General features: G+C 32.0%; 2 protein-coding genes across 34 annotated transcripts in view; one reads left to right on the plus strand and one right to left on the minus strand.

Annotated features, from left to right (window-relative positions):
- Positions 1-20,471, plus strand: part of LOC145249551 (histone H2B, gonadal-like) — a 42,671-nt gene that overhangs the window by 21,766 nt on the left and 434 nt on the right. The gene's annotated exons all lie outside the window — the stretch shown is intronic.
- The window catches only part of LOC145249546 (uncharacterized), a 517,983-nt gene continuing 516,947 nt past the window's right edge, over positions 19,436-20,471 (minus strand). For 21 of the 31 annotated variants that reach the window (XR_013863546.1, XR_013863545.1, XM_080111205.1 and 18 more), the window contains one exon: positions 19,636-19,846. Coding sequence is in view for 29 of the 31 variants with exons in the window: in XM_080111205.1 (XP_079967331.1) it covers positions 19,833-19,846 (14 nt within the window). In the remaining 2 variants the exon portion in view is untranslated. Of the gene's footprint in view, positions 19,847-20,471 lie in introns of all 31 variants that reach the window. The other 10 variants (XM_080111217.1, XM_080111222.1, XM_080111215.1 and 7 more) reach the window with 2 other exon arrangements.

Genomic DNA, 20,471 nt, shown 5'->3' on the forward strand with positions numbered 1-20,471 from the left:
GTGTAGTTCTTGAGGAAGTGCGGACAGATGAACAGAATTCTCCTTTTGTCGGGGGACCAAAAAATAAAGATTTGTATCCATTTCCGTGCCAGTTTTATTTTGGGAGCATAATTATTAGAGATTGCCACATCTTTTACATAATACGAACCAGACTGTTGTTTTACTGGTACAAAACAAAAAATAAAAGTAAGGGTTTGTTTTACAATTCAGAGATTCGAAAAATAAAGTTTTTAAAAATCTTTTGGAGGGGGGATCATTTTTATACTGCACTGTTATTCCCTCATTGTAGATTGGTCTGTGTTCGTTTCATTTTTAAATATTTCTGGTATTGTAGATACACAAATTACATCTCTTTATGACGAAGCTACCTGATGGAAAACAGTGGGTGGTTTTGTGATAAAGGGATGTAACTATTGTATCCACAATATGATGCAATTTCAGAACAATGTATTTCAAATTTATTTTCAATATTTAAAAATATTTTAATAGTATTTTCATTAATACTTAAATAATTTAATAGGATTTATTTTGATTTTATTTTTAATATTTCGACACAAACGTTTCTGTTCAGCACAGCCGTAGCCGAAATTGAACTCCCTACACGAGTTTGTAGTGTAATTCAAATCTCGGTAGCTGAATACTTGATGCTTTGCCAGGGCTATCAAGGGTATTTTTATCATGACGCTATCACAAGATAGGGTGCCTAGCACGGCTTAAGAGAGTCCCATCTATCCTTGAGAAGGATAGACCGTGCCAGTTTCTCAACCTGGTATTTTACCTCATGGTATACACAGCGCCTCGCTTTCTCAAATGGTCACGCATCTGGTACTGGTCAGACTCAACGTTGATTAACTTCGGTGATCTGGCAAGAACCAGTGTGTCAATGTGATTGTGCTGTATACACAAACTTTTACTGGACATAAAGAATATGGTTTTCAAGACATTTTGAAGACATTTTCAAGGATTTTTCAAGATAATAGAAATAAGGTTTTTGCAAGGCAAACGTAAAAATTTAAGGATTTTTCAAGCCTGTATGAACCCTGCATAATTACGTTTCAAGAGGTAGTTTTAAAAATAGTATCAGAGATATTAGGATCCAACAAAGATGCCCCATCTTTAACGACACTGTTAAAAAGGAAAAGGTATACACTCAGGGTGAGTTTTATGAATCTCACTAAATTTTGAGACAAGATACGGCAGGAAATCAAAGTAATTCTTCTTAAAATGTATTGGAATTCGTAAAGATAACTTCAAAGATGTCAGAGCGTTTGAATAATGGAGCAAGCCTACTTGAAGACTGAATTATTAAGTTATTAATGAACTTATATACGACATAATCGCATTGACACACCGGTTCTTGTCAGATCACCGAAGTTGAGCCTGGTTAGTACCAAATGGGTGACCATTTGGGAATTCTAGGTGCTGTATGTGCTCTCCGCTTATCTTGGCATTTGTTTCCAGTCATCCTAAACTTGCACTTCATTTGCCACTGGTATTTAACAATGTCGACTCGGAGGGGGAGTTGTTGTTGGAGATTGCGCACCTCGTGCCACAAAAAGTTCACACATGGGCACCTCTTCGTGGGTATTCATAGTCTGTCAAAGGTTGAAAGAGCCTGTTTATATATATATATATATATATATATATACATACATATATTGATTATTGAGCTTTTTATTTTTATGTTTGTTTTATAGCTTACAATTGTAAGTCCCAATAAAAATGTTATTCAACTTTTTGAGTTGCTCTTCTAAAAGTTCACGGGGACATATGATGGCATTGTTTTTGTTGACCCATTGTTTTAAACTTAAAATTTGTTAGTTTTCAAAAAATATTATCTTAAAAGCAAAATGAAGGCAATACTTACCTTTTTTATTTAAAGTTTCTGATGGGATTTTACAGCTAAAACACTTTTTTTTTTTTTATATATCAACGTATCTAACGTTCTCATAGAATCAATTAATCCAAGTTTTAGATGATCGGTTTTAAGCACATAAAAATTCTTGCCTTTCATTGAAGCCGGAAATTATTAATTTTCTCATTCAAATTAATTATTCATTAAACTTGTAAAACATTTATTTTATTTAGTTAGTTAATTTACTTACAGAATTTTATCTTAATACAAAAGGGTGGACCGAAATTGTTATGCAGCGTATTATGAATAAAACACGGAGTAAAGTAATAGACAAGATCGTTGAAGCATATCTGGATGACAATTTACTAAAAAAAAAAAAAAATGGTAAACATGTAAAATTATTTCATAACGTACTAGCACTACTTGAAAAAATAACTTAGTAATAAGAAAATACAATTCATGGAAAAGGAGGTAAAACTATAAGGAATTTTGTGTATATTTTACAATCAAGAGATCCGAAAAAGTGGTAAAAATTCGAATATATAATAAATAAATGTTACTAAAGACAAGATAAGTTACTCTCCTACCTATCTGGAAAGGTTTTTAGTGGTTTTACTTACTTTAAAACGTTTATTCAGTTCGAAAAAAACTGTTGAGCATAATGTGAGAACAAGAAAAATGGCCGCAAATTGACACCTGAATAAAGTTTTGATAATGACATAAAAAAAAATTATACAAAATACTGTTAGAAGTTCATTTAATGTATGTTATTGTGACTGGGTACGTTTCTAACAGTATTCTAATAGTCGTTCCCTTTTATAATAAAAAACTTTTAATATTTGACTTGACGATATGTGTATCAGTGATAAACTTACTCGATTCACATCTACAACTACCGATAGTCATTGTTTTTTATAATTAAAACTTCTTACATCAATATTTGACTTGATCAATGCTATGAACACTCAATGTGTGTATCGGTAATAAATTTACTCGATTCACATCTACAACTACTGATAGTCATTGCTTTTTATATTCAAACTCTTTCATCAATCTTTGACTTGATGAATGCTTTGAACATTCAATGTGTGTAACGGTGATCAGCTTATTCTCCTGAAGTCTACGATCTCCCATTTTCATTGCATTTTATATTCAAATTTTTTGCATATATCTTTGACTTGTTTAATAAGATAAACTCTCGATATGCGTATCGGTGGTAAGCTTACTCTATTCGTGTCTACAACTACTGATAGTCATTGCCTTTATATTCAAATTTTTTTTTAATATATATTTTTGACTTGTTATGGACACTCGATGTATGTATCGGTTATTAGCGGCACCTAACTTGGTATATCTCATGGTGATTAGCTTATTATTGCCTTTTGAATTCACAACCAATTGAGCCCCCACTCCCCCTCGTACTTTTGGTCAAAAGAAGGCAGGTGTCAAAAGAGAGAATTTGATAACTCATCAACTTTTTTTTTTTTATCTTGCACACATCTACACCACACTAATAAGGTAAACCAACGCACATGCATACATGATACTATGTTGCAACATTCTTACATATACTTACGCATATATTCACGCTAATGCACATATTGAATTGTGACTATTTACTCGTCTCTCTTCACCAAACACGTTTGCATAAATGACGGAAAGTAACTTTTATATTCTTATCTCTTGTATTTATCCCTTGTGTTTTGTTATAAAATTTCATTTTTTTCAATTTTTACATTTACAAAACTGTTTTAGTTAGCAATTGCTAACTGGCGAACCCAATGTTTCATTTATTTCCATTTCAGTTAGCAAGTACTTTATATATATATATATATATATATATATATATATATATATATATATATATATATAATTATTTTTTTCAGTTAGCAAGTATATATATATATATATATATATATATGGCGATTAAGCTACACTGAATATTCGGCGTTTCATCCACCTTAGGATTCGTCAGGCTTAGGTGGATGAAACGCCGAATATTCAGTGTAGCTTAATCGCCATATATATTTTATAAATTACTAACTAGCTCTATCTACGTATTGAGCACTTTTGAAGTAAATACTTAAAGTTTACGCATAAACCTATACTTTCGTATATTAACTTTATGTGAGTAAATGAAGTAGTTATATATATATATATATATATATATATATATATATATATATATATATGGCATAATCGCGTTGACACACCATTTGGGAATTCTAGGTGCTGTATGTGCTTTCTGTTTTTTTTTTTTTTTTTTTTTACATAGGCATAACCACATTATCAAGGCCAAGAGGCCACTCAAGGATAAGGGTTAAAGAGTGTACAGTAGAAATTGGACAATATAGTAATCATTAGTAATGAAAATTTGATAACTTATATGGAACGGCTCATCAAGAACTTATTTACGTTAGACTTGAAGACAACCATATTGTAGTCAGCCGGAAAGCAGGAAAACAGAAGACAATTCCACAGGCGTGCAGTTCTAAGAAAGAAGCTTTGTTCATGGAATCTACGTTTAGGTTTAGGCACAGATAAAGAGTGGGGGAAATTATTGATAGTGTTTACAGCTAGACGAGTGTTTCTTGTGAAAGTTTGGCGAGGGGGGACCATAGATTGAAACTCAGTCGAACACTTTCCATGAAAATAACGATACATCAGAGACAAACTCGCAACATCTCTTCTGTGAGATAGAGGTTGCAAGGAAGAGAAAAGGACATCTCCTACGAGGCTACGAAGTCTATTTTGAACTCTATCAAGGCAGGCCAAGTCTTTTCTAGCAGCTCCTGCCCAGATGTGGCAACAGTATTCCATCCTTGGACGTACCTGGCTCTTATATAGATAGGGAATAGCATCAGCAGTGAGATATCTACTGGATCGATAGAAAGATTCCACCATTTTTCCAGCGGCCTTGGCAACAGATTTGATGTATGTGTTCCATTTAAGATCAGGAGTAATGGTCAAGCCAAGAAGCTTGTCAAAACTTGAGGCCTCCTGAAGACGAGAGCCATTCATTTCAATTGATGATAAATGTGGATCAGAATGTTGATGATGTAAAGAGAGAAGCTTGGTTTTAGATGCATTAAAAGTTACCAGCCACTCCTTACCCCATTGTACTACGTGCTCAAGATCAGAGGAGAGAGAATTGGAGAGAACTTGGTCGTTTACTGTCTTAGATGTGCTACCATAAATGGTAGTGTCGTCAGCATAAATGTCTACAAATGATGTAAGGATATGATTTGGAAGATCATTAATGTAGATCAGGAAAAGAGTTGGGCCCAGGATGGACCCCTGAGGGCCACCGGCATTAATACTGTGAGCTTCTGATTTTTGCCCCTCAACTACTACTCTTATGAACCTATCAGAAAGAAATGATTTAATAATTGCTTATCTCATCATTTGTTTTCAGTCGTCCTGACACTTCACTTGCCACTGATATTTAACAATGTCAACTAAAGAGAGGTGTGGTTGGAGATTGTGCACCTCCTGTCACAAAAATTTCACATGCAGGCACCCCATCGTGGGTATCCATAGTTTGTCAAAGACTGAAGGAGCCATATATGACTTGATCAATTCTATATATAAATATATTAGCCGTACCAGGCCACGCATTGCTGTGGCTCAGTTTGTTTAGATGGACCCCCCCCCCCAAAAAAAAACCCCAAACGTTTTGTCTGTTCTCAATATTTGTCGATACTCAATATTTTGAGGTGTCCCTTTTTCTGTGCAGATGAAGAGATTTTGATTTTCCGACTGTAGAACATGCAACATATACTTGTCCATGTGTGAAGCAATCAGGGTGTAGATGTAAGTCATACAATGCTAAGCGAATTGTGAAGTGCAATATCTTAAATCAAAATGGTATATCCGTTTAAATCATTCAATGCACGTTCACTGCCCGTTCTTCCTGAGGTTGAGAGAGGGGGAAACATTGAGGTTTTTTTTTATAAACGTCTATGTGAGCACTCACTGGAAAATCTCGTAAAGTAAAAAATTTAGTCGATTTTCTTTTTGTATGAAAGTGTAGTGTTTTATCAAAAAATAAATTGATAGAAAAATTGAAAGAAAACTGTTTAAAGAATAAACCAACAAAGTAAGTGGGAGACTTATGACAATTCAGAAGGAAGAAAGAAAGAAAAAAAATGTAAAAATGTTGTAGGATAAGTTTAAAAAAAAATTATTTGTACTATCTTTTTTTTTTTTAATCAAAGAAAATATATTGCTTTCAAATATAATTAATGAGAATATTTGTAAACATTTGGGTGCTTCTTTGTTATTGTAGCGAAATTCGGAAATCGATATTTCAAGCGAAACCAATAGTATCTACTGAATTGCCATGTTGCAGTAATGAAAATATCCAAAACTTACGAAAAACGATAGAAAAGGTAGAAATTATTAAAGAAAATAGTTTTCAAAGAGATTAGAAATTTTAGCTATTTCCCTTGCGTTTATGTCACATGACATGTCAAAACAAACATAACAAAAATCAATTTTTCGCGTAATCATGGAAGACCGAAATGTGACATGACAATTAGATAGAAGACATTGCTTATTGTTGCAAATGATAAAAATGTAAGTAGTTATTGTTGTACAACATGTACAATGAACATTCCGTATATATTTTTTTTTGGTACTCTTACAGAATTTGACCCAGATCCTCAGGATTTTTTGTCAATTATGGTTCGGGCTTGAAAAAAAAATAACAGAAACCTACTGTAAATTTACTGAAAATATATATATATTAGTCGTGCGAGATGGACGAGTGGGTTAAGAGTGTAGGCTCATTACCGTGTGGTCCCGATTTTGAATCTCACTAGAGTCAGCCACTCTGATGAGTCGTAGACGACGAAACACATGTCAGTGGATAATTATATTTTAAAAACAATATATATGCCGCTCTCCATATGGGGGTGTCAAATTGGTTAAAGGGAAAATTATTCCCAACTCGCATTTACGTAAAAATGCACTTTCGTAAATAATTGAATTTGTTCAAAACATATAACATTTAAGTAAATTGCAATATATCCAAACAGTCGTGCGAGATGGACGAGGTTTTTTTTAATTTTTTAAATTCAATTTTCACCCCAAACAAGGCACAGTGCCACTTTGAAGCAGGGGGCTACTATCAGGGACTTAATTAGCGGGGTCATTATGAAGGGAGATGAGTAGAAAGATGTTTGTTAACATTACACTTGAACTTCTGCATATCATTGCAGTTGGGAAAGCAGAATCCCGGAAGGGAGTTCCAAAGACCCGCAGTTCTGGGGAAGAAACTATTGGAGTAAAAGGCTTTCTTGCACCTAGGGATCTCTACTGTAAAGGGATGAGACTTAGTAGCTTGTCGGGTTTGTCGGGGGTAGTTACGTCGAGGAGGTACAAGTGTTTGCAGTTCGTCAGAGCATTCACCATTGAAGTATTTGTAGAACAGGCAGAGGGATGCAACATCTCGTCGATGGGACAGAGGCTGAAGCCTAGATGACAGTTCAGGACCTATCAGGTTGGCGACTCTCTTTTGAACCCTGTCCAGGAGCGAGAGACAAGAAGCAGATGCACCAGCCCAGATCTGACAACAGTACTCTATACATGGGCGAATGGTTGCCTTATAGAGGTATAGGATACTGTCAGGCGTAAGTAGTTTTCTAGCACGGTAGAGGGAGCCAACCTTCCTTGCAGCAGCCTTGGTAATGCTCTCAATGTATCTATTCCAGTTCATATTCCCTGTAAACGTTAGGCCGAGGAGTTTAAAAGAAGTACTTTCAGGTAATGTGTTCTTGGCCATTGCTATTGGTGGTAGAGAAGGTTTCTTGTAGTTATTGAAGGAAACAAGCTTAGTCTTAGCAGCATTGAATGTGACCAACCATTTTTGTCCCCATTCCACTACGGATTGGAGGTCATCCTCTAGTGTTTCTGCCATTTCCTTGGATATGTGTTCATTTGTTTTCCCCTCATATCTGTTATAGAGAGTGGTGTCATCGGCAAATATACCCATCTCCGAAACAATTTTATCAGGGAGGTCGTTTATGAATATCAGGAATAATAGAGGTCCAAGGATAGACCCCTGAGGTACTCCCGCATTTATGTCGTATTGTTTGGATGTACGACCGTCGAGGACAACTTTGATTTTTCTATTACTTAAGAAGGATTTAATTACATTATGAATTCTTCCAGTGATTCCATATGATCTAATTTTCCTTAGAAGACCATCGTGCCATACCCTGTCAAAAGCCTTAAATATATCGAGGGGCACCGCTCTACCCTCCCCTGTTTTATCCAATGAACGGTATATACGTTCAGAAACTACAGTTAAGATATCTGCTGTTGAACGGGCTTGCCTGAATCCATATTGTTTGTCAGTCAGGAGTTTAGCAGCTGTTAGGTGCTGGACTAGGGCTTGATTAACTAAGGACTCAAATATTTTGGCGAAAAGCGGGAGGAGGCTAATGGGGCGATAATTTAGTGGGTCAGTTCTTTCACCAGAATTCTTGAAGACTGGTACCACAGAGGCGGTTTTCCAGCAGTCGGGAAAACAAGATTCGTTAAGGCATTTATTGTAAAGTTTGGACAGAACTGGAGCAACCTCGGCAGAGCATTTTTTTAATAGCACAGCCGGGATGAGATCTGGTCCACATGCTTTTGAGGTGTCTAGGTTTTTTATAATAGCATGTACCTGAGAAGGGGGTTAAGAGTTTAGGCTCATTACTGTGTGGTCCCGATTTTTAATCTCGCTAGACTCAGCCACTCTGAGTCGTAGATGACGGAACCTGTGTCAGTGGATAAGTATATTTTAAAACATATATATATATATATATATATATGTATGTATATATGTATATGTTTCCTCAAGAAAAGTTGCATTTTGTATTTATTTATTTTTGTTTTTGTAATTTTTTTTTTATCAAAAGTTGTCTTTTTCTTTTCCCCAAGAAAAGATTAATTTTTTTTTTTTTTACTGTAAATTGTTAGGTGAAAGTATATTTTTCAAGAAAACTTAAATTATTTTTTTTTTTAAGAAAATTTACAAACAGAATTTTTTATAAGAAAAGATGAATGCCTTTTATGAAAACTGTAAATTGTTAGGTGAAAGTACAGATAATTTTTTTTCAAGAGAATGTGTAATTTTTTTTTTTTTTTGTCAACCGATGCAAAAAAACATGTCAGTTTATTGTTTCAACATTTGAACAATGCTCGGCTTAATCCGGTGATTGCCAGTTAAGCCCTAACCATAATTGATGGAAAATCCCGAGGATTCGGGTTAAATTCTGCAAGAATACCATTTTTTTTTTAAATTTTAGTTTTTTAAAAAAATTTTTTGAGTGGATTATCAGCGATTGCAAACTAAAAAATTTAACCAAAATGCAAAAAACTCAAAGATTTTTATAGGGTACTCAGTTTCAAATACAAAGTCCTAGTAAATCGATCCCCCTTATTGGAAACACTTGAGAGAAACACAAAACCAAATTATTGCCATTATGTTTGGGAGAGGTTCTATTGGTTTTTTTTTTTAATATTTTCAGCAGATAATTATTGATTTGACACTCAGCTACCAGATCCTGCAAATATTTTTTTTTTAAATGCCAAAAATTCAATATTTAAAGATTTTTAGTTTCTAAGTAGATAGAAATGTTTGTAGTGGTTTCAGGATAAAACTTTTTATAACTTTGTGTATTAATGTTATTTTTTAAGTAAAAGTAATATTTAAACTTGGATATAAATTCCTAAACTCATTTCACTCGAAATAATTTATCCATATTGTAAAAATATTCTGTTTACATTAAGCAAGACTGAAAGTTCCTTTTAGTGATGTCACATGACTGGTGAATCCCTGGCGAGCGGTGGTATTTCCCCAAATAAAAAAAATGGCCACATTATTACAAGGAAAACCACTTAATTTATTAAATAAAAATTATGTTATAATTAAAGAGATATATAAAAACACGTATGGGTATGATGAAAATATTATACCAAAATGTTGAAGCAATCGATCCAGTGGTTATTTAGATTATCGATTGCAAACATATATGTATATAAGCTGGCAGCTTGGTGTTGCCTGGTCATACAATACGCTTTTTTTTTTTTTTTACATAGGCATCACCACTTATCAAGGCCCAGGGGCCACTCGAGGATAAGGGTTAAAGAGTGTACAGTAGTCAATTGGACAATATAGTAATTGTCAGTCATGGAAATTCAGTAAATTTGTTAACTTAAGAGGAACGACTTATCAAGAACTTGTTTACATTGGACTTCAAGACAACTATATTGTAGTCAGCTGGAAAGCAGGAAAATTGAAGACAGTTCCACAGGTGTGCAGTTCTAAGAGAAAAGCTTTATTCATGAAATCTATGTTTAGGTTTAGGCACAGATAAAGAGTGGAGGGAATTATTGATAGTGTTTTCAGCTAGACAAGTGTTTCTTGCGAAAGTTTGGCGAGAGGGGGCCATAGATTGAAGCTCAGTCGAGCACTTGCCATAAAAATAACGATAAAGCAAAGACAAACTCGCTATATCTGTGAGAAAAAGGTTGCAGGGAAGAAAAAAAGGACATCTTCTATGAGGCTACGAAGTCTATTTTGAACTCTATGAAAGTGGGATAAGTCCTTTCTAGCAGCTCCTGCCCAGATGTGGCAACAATATTCCATCCTTGGACGAATGGCTCTTATATAGATAGAGAATTGCATCAGCAGTAAGATATATACTGGATCGATAGAAGGATCTCACTATTTTTCCAGCGGCTTTAGCAACAGATTTGATGTACATGTTCCATTTCAGATCAGGAGTAAAGGTTAAGCCCAGAAGCTTGTCAAAACATGAGGCCTCCCCAAGACAAGAGCCATTCATTTCGATGCCAGATGGGGATCAGAGCGTTGATGATGTAAAGATAGAAGTTTAGTTTTAGATGCATTAAAAGTAACCAGCCACTCCTTTCCCCATTGTACCACGTGCTCAAGATCAGAGGAGAGAGAACTTGGTCGTTTACGGTCTTAGATGGGCTATCATAGATGATAGTGTCATCAGCTTAAAGATGATATTTTAATTTATGCAAATTGCGTATGAATTATTGAATCAATTCTCTAGTAATTATTATATATTACGAGGAATAATTTACGCTGTGGATTTATTTGTAAAAAATACAAAAAAATAATGATAATGTCGTTCATCAAATTCGGTCTGCTTTTTTACAATATCAGGTCAGCTGATATTTGGGCTTGATGATGAATGCCCTGGAAAAGTTACTTCTGATTAATGTTTAGTTTTAAAATATGCAAATGAAGAAATGATTTGTGGCGATTTTAAATGGTACCTCTTCTTTTATTATAAATTGAACTCATTAATAAGAAAAAATTAAAATAAAATGTGATACATTGGGGCTTGAACAGGGGATCATTCAATCTGTAGTCGAATGCTCTACCACTAAACTATATCTCCAGATTATAATAAATCTGTTTTTTTTTGTTTTTTTTTAAGAAATGATTTGCTAAGAGTTTATTATCTCCCTTGGTTGATGTCACATAAAATATTCCCCAATAAAAATTATTCTATTTTGTCTATAAGAGATAAAAGCTATTTTTAAGATTGGATTTTTTTTTATATACTTATCAGATGAATTTCTGTAAAAAACACATCTAAGAACACTACCAGACATATAAATTAGCTTTGTATTAAATATGCAAAAGGTAGGCTCAGCCATTTTGGAACCTATAAGGAAGGGACTCGCACACGCACACACAGTGACTTTTATATAATAGTAATTAAATATATATCTCTGGTTTACTTTGTCTGCTATAACATAAATTTTGTACCCAATTTATATTAATTATTAGTGTTCTTGACAATATCCAAAGATGCTGTCATCGTCCAAAATGACTGCTACCAAGGGACTACACTGCAAGTGTATAATGGTTTGTGGACTCATTGGTAAGTGAAAACATAAAACAACTCAAGATGGATGGATTGTCAGTTGAATCATGGAGAATATAGTGAGCGGATTGATAATGATGAATCCATAAATTTTAAATATGTATTCATGCAGTTTACAAACCATGCTACTTTTTTTTTTTTACTCTAGGATTTCCAAGTTAATTTTTACAATATCTGTTATGCTACGAAAGTTGTTGTTCGAGTGACACTTAAAAGTTAAAGGTGACCTCAGAATGGAAGTTTATAACACCACACATCGCTGGATAATTTTCCTTCTTTTTCCTGGCAATAGGAGAGGTGTCCAAAGGTGCCATCCTCAAATAATAGGCATGCAGGTGTAGCGAGATTTTGTCGACAGATGAACCTGAACTCCTGACAATGGCTTTATACATGCTGCGAAAACAAAGTTTCGAATTTTAAGTGTTTTTCTCGTTCTGCTCTAGAATTCCCCCTATATTAGAAAGCAAAAACAAAGATAAATCTGTATGATGTGCGTACCTATGACGAAGTGAAAATATATTTAAAAAAAAAATCACATAACTTCAACTAGTTTTATTTATAAGATAATTTTTTAGCAATTAATGGGAATTGGTAGGCATTACAACAGAAATCACGCAAGTATGAATTATTGTTGAGTTATATCCCTTTGTTTCTTGCTTGTTTTACAAATGGCAGGAAATCTAATGGGTCCCACTTTGTCAACTAAGCCCCAACCCCTGTCCCATCACTGCAGTGTTGCATCTCTGTGCCTGTTTTATGGATATTTTAGTAGAGTATGCTCTGATGAACTCGTTGCACTTGTGCCCCTTTGGCGTACATATCTCTGACAAACCTGCTTAGCAACAAAATCTCACCCCTTTAATGTTGAGGTTCCTAAATGCCAGAAAGCTTTCTACTCTAATAGTTTCTTCCCTCTAACAGCTAGACTTTGGAATTCCTTCTCTGCTACCTGCTTCCCTGACTGTACTGATATGCAGAAGTTTAAATGTAATGTAAACCAACATTTTGTTAATCTTTCCTAGGCATGGTCTCAAATAGTAGCCCCTTACGTCCAAGTGAGGATATGCTTCGTTACGAATTTAAAAAAGAAAAAGTAATTCCTAAACTATTTGATCAATTTACTTTATTTTTGGAATATGATATTTTTGTTTCATCATGGATATGTACATACAAATATTTTCTTTGTTTTTGCTTTTTAATATTGAGGGAGTTGTGCACACAAACTGTTATTCCTAAATCATGATTTTATAAAAACAGCCATTGTGTATATATACCATACTCAATAAACGAATATATCCCTCCTCTTTGTATATCGAAGAAAAAAAATAAAAAACAAAAACAGACAACAACAAAACAAAAAACTTCAATATTTCACTAAAAGAACAAACAAAAATAAACAGAAAACAATTTTATTTGTTTGTTTTTCTATATTAGTAAAAAAAAAAAAAATAGAAATAAAAAATATGACAACTGATAAAACAAACTCGTTCAGGGTTTTACACAGGGACCCACTAAAAGATTTTTTTTTTTTTTTGATCAAATGAATTTGTGGCACCCCAGCGTTAGGAACAACCAAAATGATACATTCTGTCTTAACACTGATTTTTTTTTTTTTTTTTTTTTTAAACTTTTGACTTTGTCTTCTATAAGTTTATAATAACTTGAAGATTTTTATAGCGAATATTCAACATTTAAAACAATATTTAAAAAATTTTAATGATAAGGTATAATGACAACAAGAAACCTATTGGAATCGCCATAAACACTTTATTAAATTAATTCTCGGTTTTAGAAAATCTTATTTGGATTCCTCTCTAAAGGAATTCCAGTGGTATGAAAGACATTCAGAAAATATATTTTCTGAATCGTGTGAGGCCATTTTAGCACAATCCACTTGAATGTTTTCTTTCAAATTTTTTTATTTGTTTCGTTTGTTCAAACATAAAGGTTTGTCAATGAAACTATATATATATATATACTTTTTTAAAATTTATTATAAATCATCAGTGTTTACAAAAAAAAAATATTTTGTAAATGAAACTTTATTAAAAATATGCATATTAAAAAAAATTGCTTAGCTTAAAACATGCAGTGTTTTATTTATATTAGTAAAATGTTTTATAAATAAAACCGTTTTTGCAACAGTAAAATATGTCTATGCGTAATACTGTCTGGTTTTATAATTCAACGGAAAGTTAAAAGAAGCAGTATTAAAAGCAAAATATCTCCATTTTGTCATAGTCCTTTCTGGAGTGCCTCAAATCTATTTGATCCATTTTTTCAAAAAATTTTTATCAAGCACCTTGAAATATTTATTGGTCAATTGTCAGTTAAAAGGAGTCAACATTTGATCTCTCCTTACTAATGATACTAAAGATCCGATCAAATTACCTAATGTCTAAGGAGAGAGAAATGTCATCTGTTATCAATAGACCACCATAAGCAAAGAAAGCTCTTCCTAAAGTTAGTATTAATGTGAGTTATCTCCTCTTCGCTAAGTGGATTGTCTGAAGTGAGTTAAGGATCAAAAGAACTGACTAATTTCTTCATGGCATTTTGTTAGATTGAACTGTTGACCAATCAGGGTTAACATACAGGGTATAGAAATTTGAAACTAAGGACATTCAGTTAGAATGTTAGGTTATACTGAATGTGTTAGCATTAAAAAGAAAGAAAAAAAAAAAAAAAGGAACAGTTTAACATCTAATTGTAGAGTTTGTGTTACCCCGAGATGTTTTTTTTTTTTTTTTTCCACAAGCTGTTGTCAATATCAATGATGCATATCGACCTGCCTTGACCATAACCAAAAAAATAGTACAACTTGATAAATAAGGTAAAAAAAGGGGACATCATTGATTATTGATGAACTATCTTAAGCAAGCAAATGCCCATCAGAACTGTTCAGATGGGTCAGAATAATGGCAGAGTGAATTAGTGGTGTATTGTTTAAACAGAGCTGACGTCAGCGTAAAATGAACCAAATGTCGATGTGTCGTTTGATCAACGCAATCTTTAATCTGAAAAATCATGGAGAGGTATGTCATAGATCAAGGTGGGGAGGTATGTTATAAGATATGCTGGTCTTTTTGTATTTTAAGGATTCTAGAATATGGGTCCTACATGGTTTTTTACCCAAATTAAGTTTAATAAATTAACTACTTGTTATGGTTTAAGCTGATCTACTCATTTTAGAAATAATGGACTTGCTCAAGGACTATAAATATACTTGCATTTAACACGTTATTGGGGTGCGATTCGTGATGGTTATGGCCTCCAGAGTCATGGCGTGTACTTCTGTAACAGTTTCGTTAATACACTTTTTGTTAGTTATACCACTACGTTTATCTTATTACCGGCCTACAAGGAGACAACACTGTATTGAACCCAGTCTCTTGAGCCCATGATCAATTTGGGTAACAATCATGGGGCCGCATATTTGGAGATCTCTAAAGTGCAAAACAGCTGGCATGCTTCTTATTATTTGCAAAAAGATGTCATCATTGATTGACAATGGACAACCTTAGACAAGTGACAAATATAATATTTTTCATTCTGAATTATTTTGATTTTAAATCTCTGCACACTTAAAGATCTGTAAACTTTTTTTGCCAGGTTTTGATGCAAGAAATCTTTTTAAGTTATTATCACCATTCTTATTATTTTGAAATTATTAAGTAATTATTACTATTTGATGCAAGACATTTTAAAAGTTAGCATTATCTAGCATATAAAGTCATATTGTAAGACTTTAAAAGTTGGATTTAAACAGCATTTAAGCTGACATAAAACTTTGATTCTAACTAGCCAGTGTTCATTTGTTATTGTTGTGCTATGTTATTGACACTATAATAACACACTTTGTCACAGTTTGTCTTAAAACTATATAGTCCAGCCTAGATAACAATCGGTAAAATGGAAACATTCTTTTATAACAGAAAAATCAAAATCAACTGGGACAATAACTCATATTTTAGTTGAATATGAAGAGAGTTATTTCCCTTACAAGTAAACTTTTATTTCATTTTGTATATAATTAAAAAAAAAAAGTGCAAACAAATAAAACTTGAAAACTAAAATGATTTCACTGCATCCCGGGCAACGTTGGGTAAGTACAACTATGCCTATTTTATAATGAAAAGTAAAATTTGGAAATAAACCTGCTATCTTTTAATGTAAGCCTCCTCTACCCAAGGAAAAATCAGATTGAACCTTTGTGTATTGTCATTTTTTTATTTACTTGCTTTCAGAATCCACTTATAAGTGGCACTCTTTCGGTTTATATGCTTGTCTATATGTTGAAATTTTTCAAGGGAGATAATTACGTGAAAATTTTGAGCATCAAATGTTGTTGCTGTTGTGGAGAACAGATACTACCCAAAGTTTTATGACTCCTTGGCCAAAAGGTCAAGGAGCTATAAAAATGTTTTTTTTTTTTTTTTTAAACTAGGCATTTTTAAATGAAAAGAAAAATCTATAAATACATAGTGCATCGTTGACATGTCGCTTTTGAAATAAAAAAATTCTTTTTAATTTGTAAAAAGAAAATGTTTTACTTTTAATTTATTCATACCAATAATATTGTGAGGTCTGCATTCACGTTTGCCACTTATAAAAAGGAAATATGTTTTACTTTTTAATTTATGCATACCAATAATATCTGAATAATAAACTGTCTAGGCCTAAAGGGTCTAGTTTATATCTTATAACTCCTAGAATGTCTGTCTCTGTCTGTCTGTGTGTCTAGTTATTAATTTCAGGTCTAATTTCCATGCGACTTGCAGAAATTGTTAGCATCATCCTGGTCGAGGGGAGGGAGAAGGGATAAACTATATTCACTCAAGATTATTGGATTGCGTTTTTTTTTTCCTTTTTTCCCAAAATGAAAATATTTCTTCTACCAAAATGGATAATATGAAATCATATTTGAAAAGGAAGCTTGTCTACAAAGAAACAAGATTTCAATCTCGACATTTTCTTAATAGAAAAGTGACAATTTATTCCATTATTTGAACGTATTCATCGTTTATTTAGTTTTCTATTATTTTAATTTGTCAAATCCAACTACGTTTCAAAGGAATGTTCACCATGATATATCATTTTTTTTTCTTCTTATATATATATATATACATTATTCTCAAAATCTCTTATGAAACACGGTATGCTCTATATTTTAACATAAAATAGAGCTTAAATATTTTTGTATTTTATGAATATCAGTGACAATTTTAAAACGTATGTAAAATATAAATAAAAACTGCTAAAAAATTAAGAAATTAAAATTTATCCGTGTGTGTGTGTGTGTGTGTGTGTGTTATAATGTGTGTAATTTGATGGATAAATTGAGTGAGGGGGTGATGAGGAAGGGATCTTTAACTCACTAATAGGATCCAATTTTGATAACCTATTCAGTTCTTGTCCAGAATTCCTCCTACATAAAAACACAAAAATAAAGAAAAAAAAAATGTATGTATTCACGATAAAACAAAAATATCATATTCCAAAAATTACATAAATTGATCAAGTGGTTTTATTTTTATATAAAAAAAAAATAATTTTCAAATGAACTAATGGGAATTTGTAGGCTTTACAATATAAATCTCACAATTTTGAATTATTGTTGAGTTATCTTCCTTTGTTATTTTTAGATTGTCTTCAAAATGGTGAACAAGACAGCTGCTCTTCGGTTACTCATAAAATTTTTATATTTTTATTTAAAAATAAAACTACTCGATCAACTTGCATGATTTTGGGAATATGATATATTTGTTTCCTCACAGGTTCGTATATCATACAGATTTTTCTTTATGAAATAGGATGAATTCTGGACAAAAACATCTATACTTTTTTGTCTTGATTTTATATTATTTGAGCTTCAAATATTTCAATACTTACAATAAAAATGATTTTACCTTTTTTTTTTTTTTTTTAAAGCTTGACACTCTCACGAATATTATTATGATATTTATTGATACATTTTTACAATGTTGACAAGAATGTGAAAAGTTAAAATCATTCAGTTCTTATTTCGAATTCAACCTAAAAAAAAAAAAATTACAAAAAATTGTTTTGATGTATGCCCTTGTCACGGAAGGGAAAGGTCATGTTTCAAAAATCATTTAAAATTGATTAACTAGCTTTATTTTTATAAAGAAAATCATTTTTAAACGATTTGACCCGATTAATGGTGGAATCGGTAGCATTAAAAGGTTGATCTCAAGAGTCTGAATTAATGTGGGCTTATCTGCCCTTGTTTTTTGGGGTTTTTTTTTCAAAATGGCGACTTGAGTCTTTTTGCTTACTCATTTGATTTAAATTACTTATTTACTTAAATTTGATTTTCTTAGCTAAAAATAAAAGTACTGGTTTTTGGAATATGACATCTTTGTTTGTGATGGGTACATATTTCATAGAGATTTTTTTTTTTTTTTTAATTAGGTTGAATTTTAAGTAAGAACCATACATTTCTTTTAACTCTTGGGTTTCTTTCAGTGTTAAAAAGTTTGAGAAATGATCGATTGTTTAAAAATTCACGTTAGGTTATTTCAATTTTTAACGTAAGAAAATCTAGAATTAGTTAAACAGGAATAAAAGCATTCTTTGAAAAAGGTAAAAAAAAAATATATATATTTGAAGCAAGTTTTGATATCAGGGTGAGATTTTTGTTTTTGATTCATGGGAAGAACTTTAAATTCCTGCCCTATGGAAGAGTTTGTTTGCGTAATAAGGGAAAAGGGAGATCAAAGATGGAGCATCCCCCCTTTAATGCAATGCCTAAATGACCTCAACTGCTTTCTCCTCCACCAGACTCAATTTTCCTAGGTTGTGTTATCTTTTTTTTTCTCGATCCAGATTCCTGAATAAATTTGAAAATATTGATTCACTGTTGGATGAGAAAATTCATTTTGACTTTTGAAAGAATTCAGGAACTGGTTCTATGAACTTTTTTGTCATTTTGGTTTTTATCTAGAATTCAACCATATTAATAAAAAAAAAAAGAAAAAAAAAATACTACAGAAAAATCTTTCTAATATACACACTCGTCACAAAACTAAAATGTCATAGTCTAAAAGTCACTTAAATTGATCAAGTAGGTTTTGTAAATATAGAAAATCACTTTTTTTATAAGAATTTTTAGCAATTAATAGTATATTGTAGCAATTACAAGACTGGTTTTAAAATCTTGATAGTCCGAATTGAGTTATCTCCCTTTATTAAATATGGCGGATCAAAACACATCTCGTTTCATCATAGGGTTTTATTTTCTTATTTAAAAATAAAACTAGTTGATCAATTTGTGATTTTTGAAATAAGACATTTTCGTTCTGTGATGGGTACTTATGAAAATTTTCTGTATTTTTTCTTTTTTTTTTTTTTTTTTTTTTTTTTTAATTCGGTTGAATTGACTTGCCCCATCATTTTCAAATTAATAGGAACGAACGTATGCAAACCTTTCGACTATCACCATCTGTTTTACACTTTGAATAGACGAGGGACTATAAGTATAAATCTGACTTTCTAAAACATTAAAATCTATCTTTACACGAGTATAGGGTTGAGGAAAGGGTGGGAAATACCTTATTACAATCTTTTTTTTTTTTTAATCAAGTCTTGTCTTGTCACTGATATTCGTTGGTTGTTTATATATATATATGTATATATATTCTTTTTTTTTGTTTTTATATATATATGTATAAATTCTGATTTTCTTCTCGGCTGTATTTTCTTTTTTCATACTCCTTTTCTTTTCTTTTTTTTTTTTTTTTGCTATGGCTCATATTGCAAGACCAGTCAGTTCATATTATCAATTCATGATGGCAATTGAAGGCTTTTACTTTTTGTTTTCTTTTTTTCTTTGCATAAAATCTTTTTTGTTTTCTTTTATGAAAAGAATTTCTTTTGCCCTCCTTTTCAAGCCAATATCCACAGAATGGCCATTTTTTTTTAATTTTTTTTATTTTAGGTTTTGTTTACAAAGTTCCTGAAATATACTCAACTCTTTTTTTTCTTTCATCTGTTTACTCCAATTATATACAGCTGGTATTTTTTCTGGCTAAAACTTACTTATGGATCACTGAAAAAGAGAGAAAAAAAAGTAATTAATTAATGAATTAAATACGATTCAAGATCAAATAAAATTAAAAAAACAAAACAAAACTATTTCCTTTTTTATTAATTTATTCATAACAACACACTGAAGATTATCTTAATCTTGTAGATCATCTACTGTATTGGATTATCTTTTGGTGGGGTCGAGATTATCTTTACTAAATAATTTATTTTGTGGCTGGAAAAGAAATTGTCTTTACATGGTCACTTTTTGGTGTCGAAGGAGGGATTATTTTACTACGTCACCTTTTATTAGTGGTAGAGGGACTCTTTATTAGGTCATTTTTAGTAGTAGCAGTAGTAAAGAGATTATTATTTTTGGTAGTGGTAGAGGGATTATCTTTACTAGGTCATTTTTAGTGGTGAGTGAGGGATTACCAATACTTGATCACTTTTTGGTGGTGATCGGAGGGATTATTATACTAGGTCATTTTTTTGTGGTATGGTTGGCAACTTTTGATGGGAGAGGGGTATTTCTTGTTTAAATAATTATATAAAACTTCGATCTTGTATTATATCAACCAATTAAATCTTTAAAGTATAAATTCAAGAATTTAACATCTTTTTCAATTATAAATTCAAAAACTATT

Source organism: Euprymna scolopes, chromosome 28, assembly GCF_053919585.1.
Source record: "Euprymna scolopes isolate OS-2025 chromosome 28, ASM5391958v1, whole genome shotgun sequence".
Taxonomy (NCBI): domain Eukaryota; kingdom Metazoa; phylum Mollusca; class Cephalopoda; order Sepiida; family Sepiolidae; genus Euprymna; species Euprymna scolopes.